Here is a 19,054-nt window from a genome sequence, read left to right as displayed (position 1 = left end):
AAGATATTCACAGAATAACAGTTCCAATTCTTCTCAAATTATATATTCCTGATTTTTTTGAGCTTGGAAAATAATACAAAAGTAGGTTTTCTATATTATTTAGTTTTATTTTTCTTAAATTAAATTTTAAGATTAAAATTGTGTGCTTAATCTACACATGTATAGTTTAGTAGGGCAACTGTGCACCATAAGATTGTCATGTCAAAATTCGCAAATAATTAAACAGTGCAATATTAAGAAGAATTCAGATAAAATTCAATGCACTGTAAAACAAACTAAGCATTGCTGGTTGATTGAGTCTTCGGTTTACTTCCTTTTCCTAAACCACCATAAGAAATCACTTTGTTTCCCTTCAATCTGATTGGCTGGAAAAAATTAGTATGGCTCCTGTCATGGTCACGAGAAACTATAGTTACAAGTAGTCTTTTAAAAGCAACACACTAATTTACAAAATAAAATGTGAATATTTCAGCATATTCCTAAGTTCATGTAGCAATCTCAGTAAGGAGAAATTATTTTTGTTTAAAACACGGCTTTGATGTTTAAATGGGTCAATCAATTCTAAAGTATTTAAGAAGATCTCCGGCTCCTTAACTTTCTACGCTACTGATTTGATTAGTCAACATCAACTGATTGTGAGCAGCAGCTGATCGCCTAAGCGCAAAGCAACAAACTGTAGCGAAAGCAAGCGAATGTTCTGTCCAAAATGATCGGTAGCGACGTGCAGGCGCTGTCCAGCCTGCTGAAGGCGCACGGGGACAAGATTCTGAGCGGTGGACAACGTCTAGCACTGACAGCTGCGCTCGCACAGAAGTTGAACGCAGCCTTCTTCCTGATCACGGCGCCTTCTGACCAGATGAATGATGACTCGCTTCTCTTTCAAGTGGTCACCCATTCCTCCAGCAATGCGAAAATGCATGATCTGCACTTCCTGCACGACTTTGTTCAAAGGGTTGAGGCTCTCAAGCTGACACACGGCTCAGACACGCTGCAGGGAAACCTTGACCTCTCAAAATTTCGTAATCTCAAGTAAGACAGGTTTATATTTGCATCTGACGGATTTGTTTGTTTACAAAATGGCTGTTAATATTTATGTGGATCATCTGTCAATTTGACATGCATTCCTCATGTTTGCAGAGAACTGACCCTTGAAAGAATTCCACTGCACATGGTGACAGGAATGCAACTGCTTCAGCCAAGGCTAGAGTATATTCGAATCTCAAGAAGTGTCGGACGGGTCGAGGATTTACTGGGCCAAACAGAATGGCCCCATTTGCATAATTTGTCACTGCCACACAACAACCTAAGTGCCTTGGATTCCTCATTAGCATGGGCCACATCGCTCAAAGTATGTAATTTTGAAGGAACAAAATCCTAGGGTTGCATTTCCTTGGTATTGATGTAATTTTCATCGCTATTTAATACTTGTCAATTTTTCAAAAAATCTTGAGCTTGAGTAAATTGATTATGTAATTAATAAGCTGATAACAAGGCGCATTTTTGGGTTTTTTTTAGTGTTGCACCACACTGTCCGCAATTTGGTCTCAATGCCGTCTTTCTCCATCTGAAGTTACGGTTAATGAGACATGACTGAAAATTCTGTTTTCATAATTTTTTTAGCCTAGAAAAATAAATAATGTGCTTTTTAAAAAAGGATTTTTGCAACCCTGAAAATAGCAATACATTTGGCCCATTGCTCACCTATACTTCTTCAGGAAGTTGATCTGCGACACAATGTGATAACCAACACCAATGGTCTAGAGCAACTGCCAAATCTCGTGACCTTAGATCTCAGTTACAATCATCTCTGCGCCGTGCCTAGATTGCACAAAAACACGAGCAGGACTCTAAAATCTTTTGCCATTGCCCACAATATGTTGGAAAATTTGAACGGTGAGAAATTAAATTTCCGTTTTAAAGCAATCTTAAAACGAATTCAGGCCTAGAGGCATTCTCCAACTTGGAAATCTACCACTGCGGTTGGAATTGTTTGGTGGACCCTAAAGTGTTGGCTTCGCTGTCAAAGCTGCCACACCTGCAAAAATTGTGGCTAACTGGTAACCCTATGACAAGGATGACTGATTGCAGAGTGCGGGTGGCTAGAAGACTTCACCCTTGCATCATCCCAACTGTTGAGGTAAATTATTTTTACAACAACCGGAATGCGTATATTAACCCAAGTGTCATTCCAGTTGTTTTCCTTGGACGGTGAAATTTTATCTGAGAATGAACGCCGCTGGATCGGAGCGGCTTGCATTGATGTTTGCATTTCGGCTCCATCAACCTCAAGTGCACCGCAGGATTCCAGCTCTCTAACCCAGTCATTGAACAGAAAGCCTGCAAAGGTTAGGGAGGTTACTATACTTGATATTGACGAGGCACATGTCTCGCCGTCCAGACTTGACGCCTCCTTTGCGTCAACAAGTGCCAGCATTGGTAAATTGGGCCTGCAAGTATCTCAATCCAGACTAATATTTAATTTTCAGACACAGTTGTTGATACCAAGAAGCAGATAGAGACTCTGCGCGAAAAACTAGGCGAGTCTTGGCTGGGCGGCGTGACTAATGTGTTGGGCTTGCCTGCAGAAAATAATGGAGCTGGTAACACATCTGAAAAGTTTGATGCGGTTGCCTGGTTGGAAAGCCAGCAACGTCCTGATGTGGTCGTTGCACCAAGTAAAGAGGGAGAAAATGATAATGATGACGTTCATGATGTCGAGCAAGATGTTGAAAACACGTCTGTCATGGATGAGGTAAGAAAATGATTTGATTCAGATTTCTTTTAACGCATTAATTTGATATTCCATGGCATGCAAATATCAGGAAGTTTTTATCTTCCTCACAATAAAACTAAGGATTTGGCATTTTAGTATATGGGGAAAATATTGAATTTTTGTAGCATTTGCTGTTGGCAACTACGTCAGTAGCGTAAATTTTTTGATTTGACGATTTTAGCAATTTTTGGAAACTAAGAAAAAGGCTCCATTCAAAATTGATTTAAAAATGCAGTTTTTGCTAATATTTAGATTGTAGACATTGTTCAATAAGATGAATTGATTGGGGGGGGGGGGGGTATTTTATACATTCTGGAAAAAAACAAATAATACTAATAAAACTAAACCATACAAAAACTAAATATAGTCTGAAAGCTATGAAGAAATTTCGTACTATTTACTTTGTGACTAAAGTTTTTCTGTAGCATCTTTTTTTATTTCCGAAAAATATTAAGGCGGGTTTATAAATATACAAAATAAGTAAACTATTATTTTTAAAGCATAAGCCCAAATAATGTTTTATTAGAAATAAGGATTCACATTCAATGCATGTTGTTCTAGTAAATTTCAACCTGATTCTTCATATTTCCAGGATGACAAGGTGCAACTTCTGGATGAAGTTAGCTTTGTAACCATTGAATGTGACCCCATCCTGAATGACTCAATGATTGACCCTTCAACCAGTGCTCTGCCAGTAGACTCTGGAACAGAGCATCTCAACGAATCTGAAGAGGACGAAGGTAGTTGCCATAAAAACAAGTTACCAAATTTATTCTTAACAATGTAAACTCTTCAGAAGAGTCAGGTGATGAAGCTCCATTTTTGGTTCAGAGGGAATTCGATTCGCAGGGCAACAGCATCGTGAAAGACTACTTTGTGATAGTTGGATCAATGTGAGTCATGAATTATTGTATGAGTATAACGTCTAAACTCAAATTTTATCTTGCAGTAAGTTAGTGGAAAGAGAGGCAAGCGGCAGAATGTCAGCCCAGTGGCCGCTTGAGACTCTAGTAAGCTGTGAGCACAGGAGCACAAACAAAGTGTTCTTAACTTTTGACACTATTCGACGTGAGAAACAAAACAGGGACTACGTCCTCGAGAGCGAAGACGCCTTGGTAGAAATTTCATTTGTCAGTTACTATGGGTAATTAATTCAGAATTTTCATCAACAGGAGTTTGCCAAAGTTCTGAATTCGATCTTAGAGGCTAGATCTCTTGGCGAAATGAACCAAGCTGTGTTCCGCTGCATGAGGTGTTCTACCCACTTTTCCAGAGAGATCTCAGGTGAGGCATTTTAATTCACTCATTGAATCAAATTACAAACATCCTAATATGGTTGCAGACTTACACAGCACTGTGGGCCGCTGCCCAAACTGCAACAGCGCAGTTGTGGTGCAAGAAGATGTCATGAACAGATCTTATAGCCAACAAAAGCAAACTGTGATCCATGAGCTTCCGCTGGAAGCGCAGTCTGCGCCCACGCATCAAAAGAAAAGTGGGTTCCTTTTCCTATTAAAATAATTTCGTCTTGCTTTCATCTCACCCATCAGTGTTTACTCTACTTTCGAAAGTTTTGCCCATCACGTTTCAGGCTCAATCGGTTCTCTTCTTGATCAATCCATGTCTGATTCTGGCCTAGGACTCATCCCTGGACAATCAAGACATCACGAAGGCAACGACTCGGACATAGAGGTCCTCAGCAATCCAAGCCAGAGCAGCATCGAAGTCATCCCACCCTCCGAGGAATCACACAGGTAAGAAGAGAGTTTTCGTAAAGGGCCACATTTTCATTCTGTGTGTATTTAATGAGCAAGAAAATTTTTGAAACAAAATTTGAATTTGTATTCCAGTTCCGTATTTTTTTTATATTTTTCTGGTTATTAAATAAAATAGTAATAATTCAAATGGCAGAAGGAATGTATAATATAAAATGCACATTTTAGCACCAATGAACTACAGGTATAATTGAGGTATTTATTTTAAATTATTTCGTCCCTTTTTAATTTTATTCTTCTGTTTGAAAACATAGTATATTAATCGTTCGTTATCATCTGCATCAGACCTAAAATTCACGTATTTTAAAAATATTGCTAATTTTTTTCTCATCAGAAGTATACCTAAACTTGAAAAAAAAACATCTAATTTTTTTCTCAGATGAAACCAGAATCAATTTAGGAAATAAAATTGGTAAGGAATACACAAAATTTTAAATCCATGAACCATGAAAATAACGCCCTTCCTTTTTGTACTTAGAAGTAATGTCTAGAATATTTTATTTTCCAAAATACCATTTCCTTAAATATTTGAACAAGTGAAAATGCGCAATTGAAACGATGAATATTATATGGTGTTTCAGTCGGGAGGAGAGTGCGGCTCCCACGTCATCCGTAGAGTCGCGCGTTATCAATATCGCCTCGCGCTCCCCCCCTGTTGCGACAAACTCATCCTCGTCGTAATGCTAACCAGGCGTCGATGACAGGATTATGCGCTTGAACTAATAATTACGACAACGCGAACAAACACATGCTGGCGGTCACTTGCTGGCTGTCTCGTAGAAGTTGGTCATGTAGTCGGCGAGCGCCTGCACGTCCTCCACGCCGACCGCGTTGTACAATGAGGCTCGGATTCCGCCCACGGACCTGTTAGTTTTAAATCCTTACTTATTATCATGTCTCAATATTTACCAATCGTGCAGCGGCTTTTACCACAATAAAAGTATTTTCTTGTTGTTTACCGTAACAGTGCAAATTATTACAGCTCTTATCAATAAGATCATTATAGGGTAATACATGTTTGTGTAAGCTGGATTTTAATACAACGTCGCCATTTAGAATAAAAACATCACATTAGTTTTTATCGAAACTTCCCATCCCATTGAATAGAGCGTTCCATCAAAGCCAAAATCTCACCTGTGTCCCTTGAGCTGGATCATACCCAAAGCCTCGGCTCCTGCCAAGAATTTTTCCTCAAGTTCCGCTTGTTTCGCTACATCAGCCGGCACAATGCGGAAGGGAATGTTGATTCTGCTGCGGCTGCTCTTGTTCACGGGGCAGGAGTAAAATCCCTTAGTCGCAATCATTGTGTCGTAAATCAGGCCCGACTTGACCTGCGACCTCCGGTTCATCTCCTTCAGCCCCCCTTGGCTCTTGATCCAGTTGAAAACCAAATCCATCACGTAGATTCTGCTCAAACATTGGGCAATTAAATTTGCTTATGGGTGCGAGTTTATTTATATTGCATTACGAAAAAACTGGCGGAGTGTTGTGCAAGGAGTTGTCTCGCGCCATGATTGTGTAGTTTAGGATCGTGGGACATACTGGCAGGGCGTTGTTGAGCAAGTCCTCGCGGATAATCACAATTGTCACTCCGGCAGGGCCAACGTTCTTCTGCGCTCCGGCGAATATCGCTCCGTACTAAACACGCAAATTATAGTCTATTACAAGAAAATTTAATATTCAGGCTAGTTAAAAAACAATGTGGTTGAATTTCGGGAGCATATAATTCCAGAATACTGTTCGAGTTGTAATCACATAATTTATGGGTCACAAAATTGTATCATCTCAGTTTCAGTCTATAATTAAAAGGTTTTTTCTTCAAATTCTTTTCTTTCTATGAAAAGAAATATTACGATATTAAGTTTAAATGCACTTGATAAACATATATAGGGGTTGAATAATATAAATGTGTATAGTTTTAGCGTAAAGAACGTAAAGAAGCTGTCTGAAATGCCGCTTGCCTTCGCATTGGCAGTTTATTGAAACGCAGAGCACTCTCACCGCCACTCGTTCTGGAAATGTGCCAACCAGCAAAAAATAGCTTTATCCCGCGAGTCTTTCTTTATCTCTCGTTTCGAATACGAGCAAAGTAAATTGTATGTAACTCACCTTAGAAAAGTCGATGGGTCGTGTCAAAAAATTCGATGACATATCAGCTACCAAAGGAACGCCATTGGTGTCCGGCACCTCAGGATATTCCACTCCTTTATTCAAAGGGAATGAAATTAGACATTAAATTATGAAAAAATGGAAAGCCTATACCATAGACAGTCTCGTTATCACAGATGTAGACGTAGGAAGCGTCAGGGCTGAACTTCCACTGATCTTTTGGTGGAGGTCCAATGAACGTTTTCGTCTCGGGCAGGACGTAATTCACTTTTCCGTACTGTTCAGCTTCTTTTGCAGCCAATCTGGACCAGTTTCCTGAAATTCAAATTAATTTAATCTTATCCAGCGAAGAGATAATTTCAAGTATACCGGTAACAATGTAGTCCGCCTTTCCCGTTTTTCCGATCAAATTCAGCGGTACCGACGCGAACTGTCCGGTTCCACCGCCTTGCAGGAACAGAATTTTGAAATTTTCCGGAATGTTCCTACAAGCACGATAGTTTTTAGCCACGTTTCCAAGGGCAGTAGGTATGATAGAGGCTAATTACAGTAATAAACGCAGCTTCTGCTGGGCGCCGTCGTTGATGCCGGCGTAGGTTTTTGACCGGTGGCTCATTTCTAAAATGCTGATTCCTTCACCATGATAGTCGATCAACTCACCCTGAACCTTTTGCAAAACCTGAAGACATTGAAATTTTATTGAGTTTCAGAATAATTGTTGGTCAATAAAATATTTTTCACAAAATATTATTGCATGAGGTAGTTTTACCCTCTCGCATCTGTTAAAAATATTTGTCTAATTCTAAAAATAATAAAATTTAAGTACGCGTACCTCCTGAGGAAGTTTGGCAGGTCCCGCTCCGAAGTTCAAAATTTTCTTTGCGGCCATCGCAAACGGGTACCGGCAGGCAAGTGAAAATTGTACACTGCAGCTGCTCGTCGTCTCTCAATCTGCTTGTTTTTCTCGCGTGACGCAATAAATATACTGCTTGAGTAAGATGAGTGTCACTGTTGGTGCAATGAAACTTGCCGGCGACGGATTGTATAAATGAATTTAATCTAGCAAGTCGAGAGGAGCACAGGCCCACGGAGTAAGACTAGTGACCTCGACGTTCCCCTATGGGTCACGTGACAGCGGCCTGTTTGGAAATTGTTGCTGGCTAAAAGGTGCTGACCGCCGGAGCCAACGTTAATATAATTGTCCCTCTCTCTCTCGCGCTATCTCCTATCGGGCATCGTTAAAGTGGTGCAAGGAGACATATTCATTTAGCCGACATCTTTCTCTTGCTTCTGGTACTAAATCCTAGAATCTCCACTCCCATCAGTCAGGGGTCAGGGGAGACGATAAGGTATTTCAATTTAAAAACCTGTATAGGTGGGATGATAGAATTTTTATTTGCCTAACTTCATGTCTTAATTAAACTTTTTATATTCTATTAACAGTTAAACTTGGTCTGTAGACCATAGATGGTTTTATCTGATTAAATATGTATAAAAGAAGATAGCCGAACGTTTGTCATGATTAATATTTGTTTTTGTTTTAAGTTTTAAGGATTTGTTAGCTAGCATATGTTTATCATAAAATCTTCTAAATAATAATTAAAAAAAACTTTGCATTCAATTAATTTGACTAATAATTACCTCAAAAGGTATTTAATAAAACAATTTCAAGTGATTTTCTAATTCTCTTGAAAAATGAAGATTAAGTAAACTCTGTTTTACTTGCAAGTGCCCGTTTCAATTTCGATGAAATGTATTCTATTTGCTAATAGTACGTGGTCTTCAAAATCAACATTCATTTTAAGTATGATCTGCATGTGCTAAATTGATAATATTTTTTCAATATGAGCCGAAGCTTGAAAATCAGAGTTTTCAATTGCATTTTCCCACGGTTGTCTGATTTTCAAATTAAATGAAATTTATGCAATCTGCTAATGAGTACAAGCTCTTTGATATATGCAAATATTTTAAGTCCAATTTGCTTATGCTGAACTGATAATTATAAGTAGAGCTGCAGCTAAAATATCAGAGTTCTTAAGTGGGAAAATATTTTATCGACAGAAGCAAAAGTGGTTTCAATTTGAACTATACCATACTTGTTTAAAAAAGGCTTGCGCACAGATTTACTCTCGATTTAAATCTAGGAAGATCAATTGAAAGCATACGCAATAATTCACCAAGACTTTAATTGTATTCTTTTATTTTTTCTTAATTCTTACAACGGGAGGAAACATGAGTTAAGGCCTAATAGCAATCCCGGTATTGGTTGATATCCAGTTCAAGAAACTGGTAACCCTGACGTATCCCGAAGGGTTGCCAGACGCGCATCCTGTCGAAGAGACAAACGAGACGACTCCAATTTGCGTTCTTTGGCCGTCAGCTTCTGTGTAGACCAGCGGGCCGCCAGAGTCACCCTAAAATAAAATATTTGATAAAAATAAGTGTTCCCCTGTGATGGTTTAATTTCTGCACTTACGTTGCAAGAAGACTTGCCACCTGCTCCTGAGCAGCACAGTGTAGATGCGACAATTACGGTAGAGCCGTACACTCCAGCGCAGGCTGTATTGGTAATTACGGGAACAGAAACGTATCGCAAAACGTCGCTAACACTGGTAGAGGCTGAAAAAAATTACGTTTTAATTAATTATTTAAACAACAAAAAACCGCTGAATTGCATCAAAGTAAATATAGAAAATTGTTTTACCGTCAGTAGGCTTTCCCCATCCACTAACTGTGGCTAGTGTTCCTGAGAAGGTGTTTGATGCGTCTGACAGCCTTGGCAGCCTACTCAACGAAATATAAGCTGAAACAAACATAATTTTGCTAAAGAACATATTCGCATAGTAATCAAGTAAACCTTAAGTCATACAAAAATTGTTCTTTCAATGCTAAATTTTTCTAAATCCTCCGGCGATGCAAACCTTCATGTGCATTTTGATCACTAAAATCACCAGAGGAGTTTTTTCAAAGCGAAAGTATAAATTTGTGTAATCTGACGAGACCCGCCGAAATAGCATAGATAAAAATGTTTACCTTTTTAAACATCTATTCACACCTCAATTCACAAAACCAGCTTGACACAATGTCAAGAGAAAATGAACTATATTTATTGAGCTTACTGGAGAGTGTAACGGCTGAGGGCAACCTCAAAAGGGCGATGTCATTATTTAGAGTAGTCGGGCTGTAACTGGGGTGCACAATTTTGGAGGTGGTCGTCAAGCTAACACTTCCAGTTTCTGGTCGCGTGATGTTCTGGACGCCAAGCACTACCTGTTTATTTTTTAGCTGATAGTTTTAAAATATCAAACAATATGAAACTAATTTTACTCGGTACGAGGTGCCTTGGGCGCAGTGGGCCGCGGTCAGAATGTAAGTGGTCGAAATCAGAGAGCCGCCGCAGAAAGAAGCAGAGTCGATGTAGACGGCCGCCTGCCAGGGGAACTGGCCCCTGACGGCCACGGCGCCATTTACGATGCGACCCTCATCTTTTGCATTGATGAAAATCTTTCCTGCGAAAGGTGGTTGAGGCTTTTTCATTGTTCTGTAAAATAAAAACAAAAATCAACATGATGTTTTGTCACAATTATTTTTTACAAGTTATCAATCACGAAAAAGTAGTAAATTAATTAAAATTTAATTTTTCCCGGAATCCTCTCACAATCAGCTTCAAGCATTTAGATTTGTGTTTTTCTAGACTGTTATAAGAACATTGAAAATAAATCAACTTGCTTTTCCCTTAAAATTTTAAATTCAAAAGACATTAAATTTCTACTTTTTAATACAAAGAAATTCAATTCGTTCCCTGCCGATTTTACCTGTCAAGAACTGGTGGGTCAATTCTTGGCTGCATATTTTCTATAACACGCTGCCATTCAGTGATTGTGAACATCTCTGGCTCTCTCAGCGGCTCCACATATCGCACCTCGGGGCGAATCTGGCGGATATCGACGGCCGAAGCCGCCGCCAAGATGCAAAACGCGATGAACAGTTTCATTTTGTCTCTGTATACCTTCTCGCTGAAAGTCGCAACTTTTATACCTGGCCGTTATCATATTTCACGTGTGTAGATGATTGATCGAGTGATTCGCGATATGAATCACATGTTTTGACCGCTTGAGATTTGTTATTTACATTATTAGATTTGCCAAAATATTGAAAGAGCTTAGTTGGGAAATTGTTTTCCTATGATAAAAAACGTGATGTCCGATTAAGAAATCGATTTGAAGGTGAGGATTTTAGAAAAAATTTGTTGTTAGCTTGTATAATACTCGCATCAGTGTGTCATTGGCTTGACCTTGTCTGATTCGAGCGCGATATAAATTATGGGGGATAGAGTGCCTACTTACAATTAGTTTTCATCTATCTCACAATGAGAGGGGAAAGTTTAATTTGAGATGGGTTGAATCTCGCTGTCAACAACAAGGAAAAAATAAATCAATTATATAAGTAGTTTTTGTAATCTTTCACATTTTTCTGTTTGATAAGAAAATGATTCATTAAACGTGATCTTAAATATTTCTGAAGAAATAAAAATATATCTTGGGCGAAAATTTGTCAGAAATGTTTCTATAAAATGTGAACAACGCTTTTAATTCTAACAGGAGAAACAATTTATCGGTTTCAACCCACGAGCAGGCAGCTATTTGATGTAATTATAGTAATCTAACATTCCCTCCCTAGTAAAATGGGCACTCCAAAAAAGGAAGGTAATTTAAATAGAATAAAATTTGTAACTTTATTAATTTATTAATATGAAAAACTTCCAAGTCCGACATGTTCATTTAAAAAGGCATTTTGATATATCTAAAACTGGCAATCCCATTATGTCAGTCCGTTTTTTTGGTCAGACCCCTGCAGATTCTTAAGTTGGTTTAGGCTCTGTTTTTCTGTGCCTAAGTTTTTTAATTTTAGTTTTCGAATTAAATTTTACTTATTCTCTTAAGCATTATATATCATTATTATTGTTATCAAAATTGTGTTAAAGCAACTCCAAGTGTTAGCATATATTTTTTATTCTAGATGAGCCTAAACCAATTAATATAAAATATTTTTTCATGCTTAATTAAATTTTTCTCGGTTATATTACTCATCAATGAACGCTTTGGAAAATATTTACTCTTTAGAGCGGTATAAATGAACAATTTAAACCCATTAAACAACTTCTCCGGTTGCTTAAGAAGAAGTTCTAGGAATCCACTGAATTAAAATTTTTCACGCCCTTTGGTCATCTCCTTACCTTAATTAGTCCAAAACGCCACAGTCTCCAAGTTAAACCAGTTCAACACTCAACCGTGATATCCTAAGTAGCGTTACTGATTTGAAGAGCCAAATTCAAAATCTTGAAACATTTTTACGGAAAAATCCATGTATCGATTAGGAACCCTCACCCCGAAAAGATATATATCATTTACTGTAATTTCTGTGGATATTGAACAATCAATTTGATTCTCCACTAGAGTGGGTTAGGTATTTGATTTTAATTTAAAGATTGAATTGGACTTTCGAAAATCATTATCAAAATTTATAGTTGGATGGGATCTTTTATTAAATGCATATACATACAGTTACATTTTAGAAGTTGCACCTTCTCGAGAGAGAGAGAGAGAGAGAGAGAGAGAGAGAGAGAGAGAGAGAGAGAGAGAGAGAGAGAGAGAGAGAGAGAGAGATGGTTGTTCAGTTTTTACTTGTTAAATTTAATGCTAGACCTTTCACATATATCGTAAAATTCCAATCCCAACGCTTAGTTTCTGATGGCGAGACTGGTTTTGTCTGAGAGCCAAGCAAGGACCGCCGTCACCCTGAAGAAGACGAGTGGGTCTCCCGAGGCACAGTTTTCGGTGCTGCGGAACTGTGTCAGGCCCAGCAGGTTCCACGTGTAGTCAGAGTCGCGGTACACGAGAGGACTACCGTCGTTGGCCTGCGACAAAAGTTCAATGAAATGTCGTGCAACGATCCCGGCCTAATGGTGATAACTCTTTCAAAGTCAAGGCCTTTGGGGTTCTTTCAGCGACCGCGAGTCGTGGCCCTTGTATCCGTGTGTGGTATTCGAGCGCGAAAAGTTAATTATCCTGTCTGTTAACTTTGATCAATGATTTGCCCCTCCAAAAATATCTCCGGTTTTTTCCACCTATGGTTTTCCAGACAAAAATCAACCAGAAATATACGGGTATTTTCAGACGATAGATATTTCGGGCATTTATTTTTTTTCAAGGAAATGTTAGTAAAATTGACGAAAAGTGTAGGTCAAGAGATCAGAGAAGAACAAATCTTGCCAAATAGACCACAGCAATAGTTTTTTCCACTTCTAGATGTAAGATGTCAAAACTTTCAAAGTAGTATTTTCTTTTTCAACCATCTTAAAAAATTAACTTCAAACGTCTCAACTATGCAAATCCAAATTTACTTACGAAACAGGTGTTTACTTCGGAGTACGTGCACAGGTGTTGAAAGTTAATTATTGCGCCATACTTCTTGTAGCAGTCTCCAATATCTGCTACTGTCATATTCGCTCTGGTGAGGAGAGCGTTTGCATAGTTGCCTGTCAGTGAGACAACCAAATTAGGGTTGTTTATTTCCATCTCAGCGTGCATACTCACCGTCGTTTGTGAATCCCCATCCGGTGAGGTAGACTTTTTCTTTGGTAAAAGGTTTAGTTGAATCTGACCTCTTTGGCAATGACACGGGTTTAATGTTTACTGCGATTTAAGAGATAGAGCGTCAATGGAGGAGAACCATTCATAGACTGGAGTTTGCACTCATCAATCGAGGCTTTCCAACAAACAAACACACGTCTGCCCTCGATCATATCTAATTGCGACACGGAAAGTGTTGGAATAAATGAAAAGCACTTACAACCGTTTGTCGCGATTGAAATTGGAAGTATGAGCAATGCGACGTTGAAAGCGAGTGTCTGGAGCTCGAAATTGTTGTGCACTAATTTTGAGTCGGTGGTCATCAGAATTACGTTGCGTTCGAATTGGTTGCGATCGATGTCACCCAGAGTTATGGTGAAATTCACGAATCTGTGGAAAATTCATCATTTTCAAAGATATGCTTTGGCTTTAGCGGCGTTGAATCGCGTATTAATTTGATTTAATTAAGAGATATGAACGATGGTTTGGAACACATGATCAAAGTTGAAAGATTTTGCTAGAAAGACCAAGTTAAAGCTAAAATGTAGCAATAATCGCTCCCTATTATCATTTAAACAATACAATTTCAAATAATTTTGAGATTCACTTACTTAAAATTTGAAACAACAAAAGTTGCAATAATTTTTTTAGACAGTTTCAATTATTCAATTTTCATGTTCAAAATCTTCATTTAGTTTATTCTTGTGTTTTGCAATGTCAAGAGCGATATTATTCCGTAATTTGTCTTCTCTCATCATACTAAAAGGTTCTACTGATTCCAACTTGGGCCTTTTTTCATTTTATGCATTCATTTGTATATTACTCTGAATATTTTACCTCATTTTTTTAGACTTCGTCATTTTACATTGTTGTTCAAATATTTTTACCTGCCTATTTATTCTTATGATTTTCATCAAACGATCTCGTTTTTTACCATTTTTTTAAAGTAGACAAAGAACGCGACATTTGTTCTGATTTGTTCAGACTATTTTTATGAATTTGAAAGTTGTTTTTAAAGGTATAAAGAAATCATCGTAGTTAAAATTCGTCCTTTTTTAAATGATGTTCAGGTTTTCTTACTCATTTACGCAAGTTGCAACAGTTAGAATGTGCCGATTGGAAATCATAGCTCCTGCACAAAAGTAAGAGCCGTCGGCGTTTATTCCAGCATGCCAAGGAAAATGACCACTCTCCAATGGTTTCCCTTTATCGATCTCATTGTTAGTCGCCGTCGAGAGTTTGCCAGCGTCTAGAAGTCGACTTGAAATAAACAAGGACAGTTGCCAAAATGATCGCATCTTTTCTCTTTTAAAATTTGCAAAACGTTTCCCCCAAATTTTTTAGCACAATTAATTAAAAAAAATACCTTAGTATCAAAACGTTTTGTAAATAAGTCAAGTTATAAAATGGGAATTTTATATTTTCTAAGACTTAAGACATGCATATAAAATTTTGTAAAAAATGCAACACAATTGAACAATCAAACTTTCTATTGCAAAACCTACTTTGCATACGATCATTTGTGCAGCATAAAAAAGAGGTCTACACACGTACCAGCCTCCCTGTTTTTCCCTCTAATCGCATTCCCGTCGCCACGTGGCCTCAGCGTGATTAAAATTTTGTCTAATTCGTTCACCGTAAGTTCACTCGTGTCTTCAGGACTTCGAGTCATTTTCATGGTTGACGTGTAGTTGTCAGTGCTGCGAATTTCGAAAAACGACGCCAGTTTCGTATGAATCGCCGATGGAGTGTTCTGCACAGTTAACACGTCAAATCATATTAATGTCTATAACGCGTACTATACCGACCTGAGATCTCGTTTCTCTCAGGGTGAATCCAGCTAAGATAACTAAAAATCTCATCATCGTCCTTTTGCGAAGTGGAATTATTGTTGCCAAGCGCCACTGATACTGGCGGTGTGCATTCTCGATTTCAATGTCGTGCTCAATAGAGGAAGCACCGTTTCCGTTCAAAATTGTGGGCCTGACATTAATTATTTGCGTGGAAACGATATATTTCTCTTTTTGGAATGATTATGTTATTGGAGCCGTAAATTAGGTCAACCTCAGCGCAAAGCTAGGCTTGAATGATTTAGCTCAGACTGCTAAAATAGGGTTAGTGACTTAAAATTACAATTTAAATCGTGGTTATTCAGTGTGATGTTTATGGAATTTACATGTCTGCAATATATATATAACTGTGTTGAAGCTATGCATCCAGTGCCCAATCATGAGGATTTTTGTGGGTTTGGAGCAGCTATAGGTGACTTATAATTATTGTGCCATTAGTGGACAATTAATTTAAAAACAGAAAATTATGGAATACAACACATTATGTTGATAATTTTATTAAGAAATCTCTAATTTAAATCAATTTATTTGTAACTGGGAAAATATATGAAAACACAAAGTTTTTTTCTAGACGTTTGTTTATTCTCATTTAAATTAATGGTTCGGAAATTTTCACTTTTATCCCACCAAGACGAGAGTTAAGTTCGTTTTGCACTTCAGAAGAAAATATCCAGAACGTTTTCTTTCAGGTTCAAACGTTACATTTTAGATTTAATGTTCTAACGTTTCTTGAGAGTTGGCCATCGGGAACTTTAATTTTAATCGCCTTTAATTATTATTATTCTTGTTTATTCTGCCTTGTCATAAATACTTGGATATAAAATCACATAGCGGTTTTGGACAGAATTGGCGAACAGTGCTGGCAAAATAGAGCCAAAACGATTAATTACATGGTGCAATCTCTCGCCGCGCTGAGCCACTTCCCTGTGACTTAATTAATGTTAAACAATGAAGAACAGAAAAAAGAGAAATGGACACGCTGGAATATTATGAAAATTAAAAATTATTGCATGGCTAAGTTTTGCGCGTATCAATTGAGGATGGATTGCTGTTCGTAAAAATTTGAGAGTAATTCAATTATTATGTTCGTTTTATTCTTACTTAACACGCAATAAGCTGGGCCCGAATTTTAAGCTAGGGAACTAGAAGGGTGTAACTAGAAATTAAATAGAAACGACAGGAAAAAATAACTAAATTTGTTCTAAGAATTTCAGTTAAATTTCTAGCCTAATAGTTTAGTTCTGTTCTTCCGCACTGCACTGTTGAATTTTGTTTTTGATAAATTATTTCGTTGCAGTCGAAATTTTTTACGTTCGACACTGCTGTCTTAAACTTTGTTTGACTGATTCAATACCGCTTTTATAAAAATGATGGAAAACTCATTCACCCTATTTTATTTTATCCTTGTTTGGGAAATATCACCGTAGTGTTGTATTCTATTTTTCTCACCCATTGACGCAATGTGCGACGGTTATAATGTGCCGACTAGAAATCATGGCTCCCGCACAGAAATGCTTGTCGTCTGCGTTGATTCCAGCGTGCCAAGGAAACTGACCGCTCTTCAGTGGGTTTCTTTTGTCGATCTCATTGTTGATTGACATTGGGAGTTTGCCGGCATCTGCAAAATTTTATTCCTTTTTTTTAATCCAAAATAGGTATTAAAACACACACCGGGTTCCCTCCTCCTCCCTTTGATCGCGATTCCGTCGCCCCTAGGCCTCAGTCGGACCCTGATTTTGTCGAACTGGGCTGGCGTGATTGCACTTGTGTCTACGGGATTTCGGACGTTACGCATGGTGTTCGCGATTCTTGGACTGCTGCGATATCGAAAATACAAGTCTAGATTCACTTGTGCTGCCAATATTGCGTTCTGGGCCGAATGAAATCGAAGAAAGAATCAAGGTGTCGGGATTGAAGTGAGAGGCATACCTCTGATAATTGGGCTTTCGTTTGTCTTGCGGTGAATGCAGTAATGATTAGTATCAAATATCCTAGCATATCGTGCTGTGAACGTGCTATTGCCAAGCGACACTCACACTGACGCGTGTCGAATCTTCCAACAGGAAGCTGCCGAAGCAAATTAAACGGTTTTCCCGTTACGGTAAAAACGCATCATTCGAGTTTTTGAGCTATTTGTCAATCAGCTTAGAAAGAATTATGTTTCATAAGCAGACACAATAGAAACAGTTTTTTAAGTGGTTAAATAATTTCGAGTCAAAGACTTCATGTCATTAGGCTGCATTCCGAGCTTTCAAATTTGTCTCTAACAAAGCAATGCCTCCATTTCAATTTTTGAACCATTAATACAAATGTAGTAAATTTTACGGTTGATCTTTTTAAACATACATCATATTATAGAGTCAAATATAAAAATTAAACTAGTTTTGCATTTTTAAATTTTGTGCTGTCGTTTTCGGTGTGGGGATGCATAGTTGCTATGCTGATCCGCAATACAAAAAAATAACTTTTAATCTAAATTTTATAGAATTGGACAACGTTGAAATGGCATTTCACAATACATTTTTTCATAAATATTTTTAAGGGAATTGCGAATAAAATATTGTCTCATTTACATTACCACATTTTAATTAAAATTTTCCAAAAATAATAGTTCTTAACTTTACTACTTATTCAGTTGAAAAGGGAGTCCAGCACAAAAAAGATTTCCTTTGAATCCATTTCTTTTTTTCTAGTAGTTTATTTAATATTTAATTTTGTGAAAAAACTGAATAGAACGAGCAGCAAGCTGAATTGCTAATTGACTTTTTTTAAAGGGACGAATCTCTGTTTTGAAATATAAATCCAGTGAAGCTGTAAGAATGCCATTTCTTTGTACCTAAAACATTTAACTTTGTGATATTTCTTTACATACTTTTCTTTCTTAAAAGTAATGCGTGTCCTATCTTTGTCTTTCCATGTCTTTTATTTTTAAACAGAAAACACTATTTTGTTCTTTGATTCTATCGTGCTCAGCCGACGTATAACTTGGTTTAAAGCCTCGGTCGTCTCGTCGTCCAAAAATGGTTTGCTTTTATTTCAATAATCCTACTCTGAGTGAGACTAACTCTCGTAACCAAAATTACGACATCAGTTTAGCCCTCTCAGTCATTGAAAAACCTTTAATCCCGATAAAATTGGCATCGTGGTGAGATGGACTTCCGCTTACATAAATAACCGAAAAATATTTGTCCCGGCGAACAGACACAAAAGACAATGCGATAACCCCAAACGCTCTTTCGCCAATGTGCGACGTCATCTCTGACCTCTAATTCGGGCGAATGTCCGCCAAATTGGCAATTTGTATCGGTTTCGCACGTGCTGACTGCTTTTGCTCGCGCATTGCACGGAAAAGAATTTCATGCAGTGCGCTGCTAATGCGTTATTTTTATTGTTCTCGCCCATTGAAAGAGGGTTATCTCAGTGTCTATTGAATGATGAGACACCCATTAGGCCGAATAAGTATAATAAAGCTGGGGTAACAAGGCCAGCCACGGACTGTGCCCTTTTGAACTTATTTTCCGCTCCAAAGGTGTCAGCATCTTGTTTTGTTGTACTTTGAAAGGAGGCGAGTTGATTGTCTGGAACATAAGCTATTGTTTCACTAAATGGATGAGTAAACAATCATCATGATGGAGGAAAAAACCCGATTTTCGTAAGGCAGCGTTTGACCTTTGAAGCAAACCCTGTCATGAGAAACTGTTCGGTTTTAAATATTTCTTGCAAATTAATATTTTTATGGACCCTTTTCCTGTTTTGATTCGTTATAATGATCAGTCCGGTGCTAGATGCAGACTCTCACGTGATGCCGCCCTCAATGCGGGCCAACACAATGTCCATTGACCATAACGGCGCAGCTCTTAACGCCGAAAAACTGGTCTCTAACTCTATTATTCATGATTAACCACCGCTGAGAGT

At 37.9% G+C, this 19,054-nt stretch overlaps 4 protein-coding genes across 7 annotated transcripts; 1 reads left to right on the top strand and 3 right to left on the bottom strand.

Annotated features, from left to right (window-relative positions):
* The first annotated feature begins 613 nt into the window (after window positions 1–613).
* LOC135945175 (serine/threonine-protein kinase 11-interacting protein) lies at window positions 614–5,512 on the top strand. 2 transcript variants are annotated; one of them, XM_065492643.1, is made up of 13 exons: window positions 614–1,029; window positions 1,138–1,348; window positions 1,716–1,893; window positions 1,941–2,137; window positions 2,193–2,436; window positions 2,487–2,752; window positions 3,366–3,513; window positions 3,570–3,666; window positions 3,723–3,888; window positions 3,946–4,057; window positions 4,116–4,268; window positions 4,413–4,527; window positions 5,130–5,512. In XM_065492643.1, the coding sequence occupies exons 1-13, from the start codon at window positions 707–709 to the stop codon at window positions 5,227–5,229; spliced, it is 2,310 nt and encodes a 769-aa protein (XP_065348715.1). In that variant the 5' UTR covers window positions 614–706; the 3' UTR covers window positions 5,230–5,512. The 2 variants fall into 2 exon arrangements, with proteins under 2 accessions (XP_065348715.1, XP_065348714.1); XM_065492642.1 differs by having other exon boundaries at window positions 4,365–4,527.
* On the bottom strand, window positions 4,673–7,824 carry LOC135945176 (probable phosphoserine aminotransferase). The gene is made up of 8 exons (XM_065492644.1): window positions 7,490–7,824; window positions 7,206–7,336; window positions 7,027–7,142; window positions 6,811–6,972; window positions 6,658–6,752; window positions 6,017–6,186; window positions 5,683–5,955; window positions 4,673–5,412 (listed from the first exon to the last, which is right to left on the bottom strand). The coding sequence occupies exons 1-8, from the start codon at window positions 7,544–7,546 to the stop codon at window positions 5,307–5,309; spliced, it is 1,110 nt and encodes a 369-aa protein (XP_065348716.1). The 5' UTR covers window positions 7,547–7,824; the 3' UTR covers window positions 4,673–5,306.
* A 1,005-nt stretch (window positions 7,825–8,829) lies between these two features.
* Window positions 8,830–12,016, bottom strand: LOC135945179 (brachyurin-like). Of its 2 annotated transcripts, XM_065492648.1 has the most exons (7): window positions 11,894–12,016; window positions 10,473–10,673; window positions 9,985–10,198; window positions 9,777–9,927; window positions 9,362–9,460; window positions 9,134–9,276; window positions 8,830–9,071 (listed from the first exon to the last, which is right to left on the bottom strand). In XM_065492648.1, the coding sequence occupies exons 2-7, from the start codon at window positions 10,649–10,651 to the stop codon at window positions 8,895–8,897; spliced, it is 963 nt and encodes a 320-aa protein (XP_065348720.1). In that variant the 5' UTR covers window positions 10,652–10,673; window positions 11,894–12,016; the 3' UTR covers window positions 8,830–8,894. The 2 variants fall into 2 exon arrangements, with proteins under 2 accessions (XP_065348720.1, XP_065348719.1); XM_065492647.1 differs by lacking the exon at window positions 11,894–12,016 and having other exon boundaries at window positions 10,473–11,346.
* Window positions 12,017–12,174: 158 nt separating this feature from the next.
* Window positions 12,175–17,375, bottom strand: LOC135945177 (brachyurin-like). Of its 2 annotated transcripts, XM_065492645.1 has the most exons (7): window positions 15,098–15,423; window positions 14,844–15,042; window positions 14,370–14,538; window positions 13,510–13,679; window positions 13,254–13,352; window positions 13,065–13,195; window positions 12,175–12,574 (listed from the first exon to the last, which is right to left on the bottom strand). In XM_065492645.1, exons 1-7 carry the CDS (start codon window positions 15,152–15,154, stop codon window positions 12,398–12,400), a joined length of 1,002 nt encoding a protein of 333 aa, XP_065348717.1. In that variant the 5' UTR covers window positions 15,155–15,423; the 3' UTR covers window positions 12,175–12,397. The 2 variants fall into 2 exon arrangements, with proteins under 2 accessions (XP_065348717.1, XP_065348718.1); XM_065492646.1 differs by lacking the exons at window positions 14,370–14,538; window positions 14,844–15,042; window positions 15,098–15,423 and adding exons at window positions 16,589–16,757; window positions 16,811–17,375.
* Window positions 17,376–19,054: the final 1,679 nt, after the last annotated feature.

This window comes from Cloeon dipterum, chromosome X (genome assembly GCF_949628265.1).
Source record: "Cloeon dipterum chromosome X, ieCloDipt1.1, whole genome shotgun sequence".
Lineage (NCBI taxonomy): Eukaryota > Metazoa > Arthropoda > Insecta > Ephemeroptera > Baetidae > Cloeon > Cloeon dipterum.
This window is presented reverse-complemented; position numbering and strand designations above follow the sequence as displayed.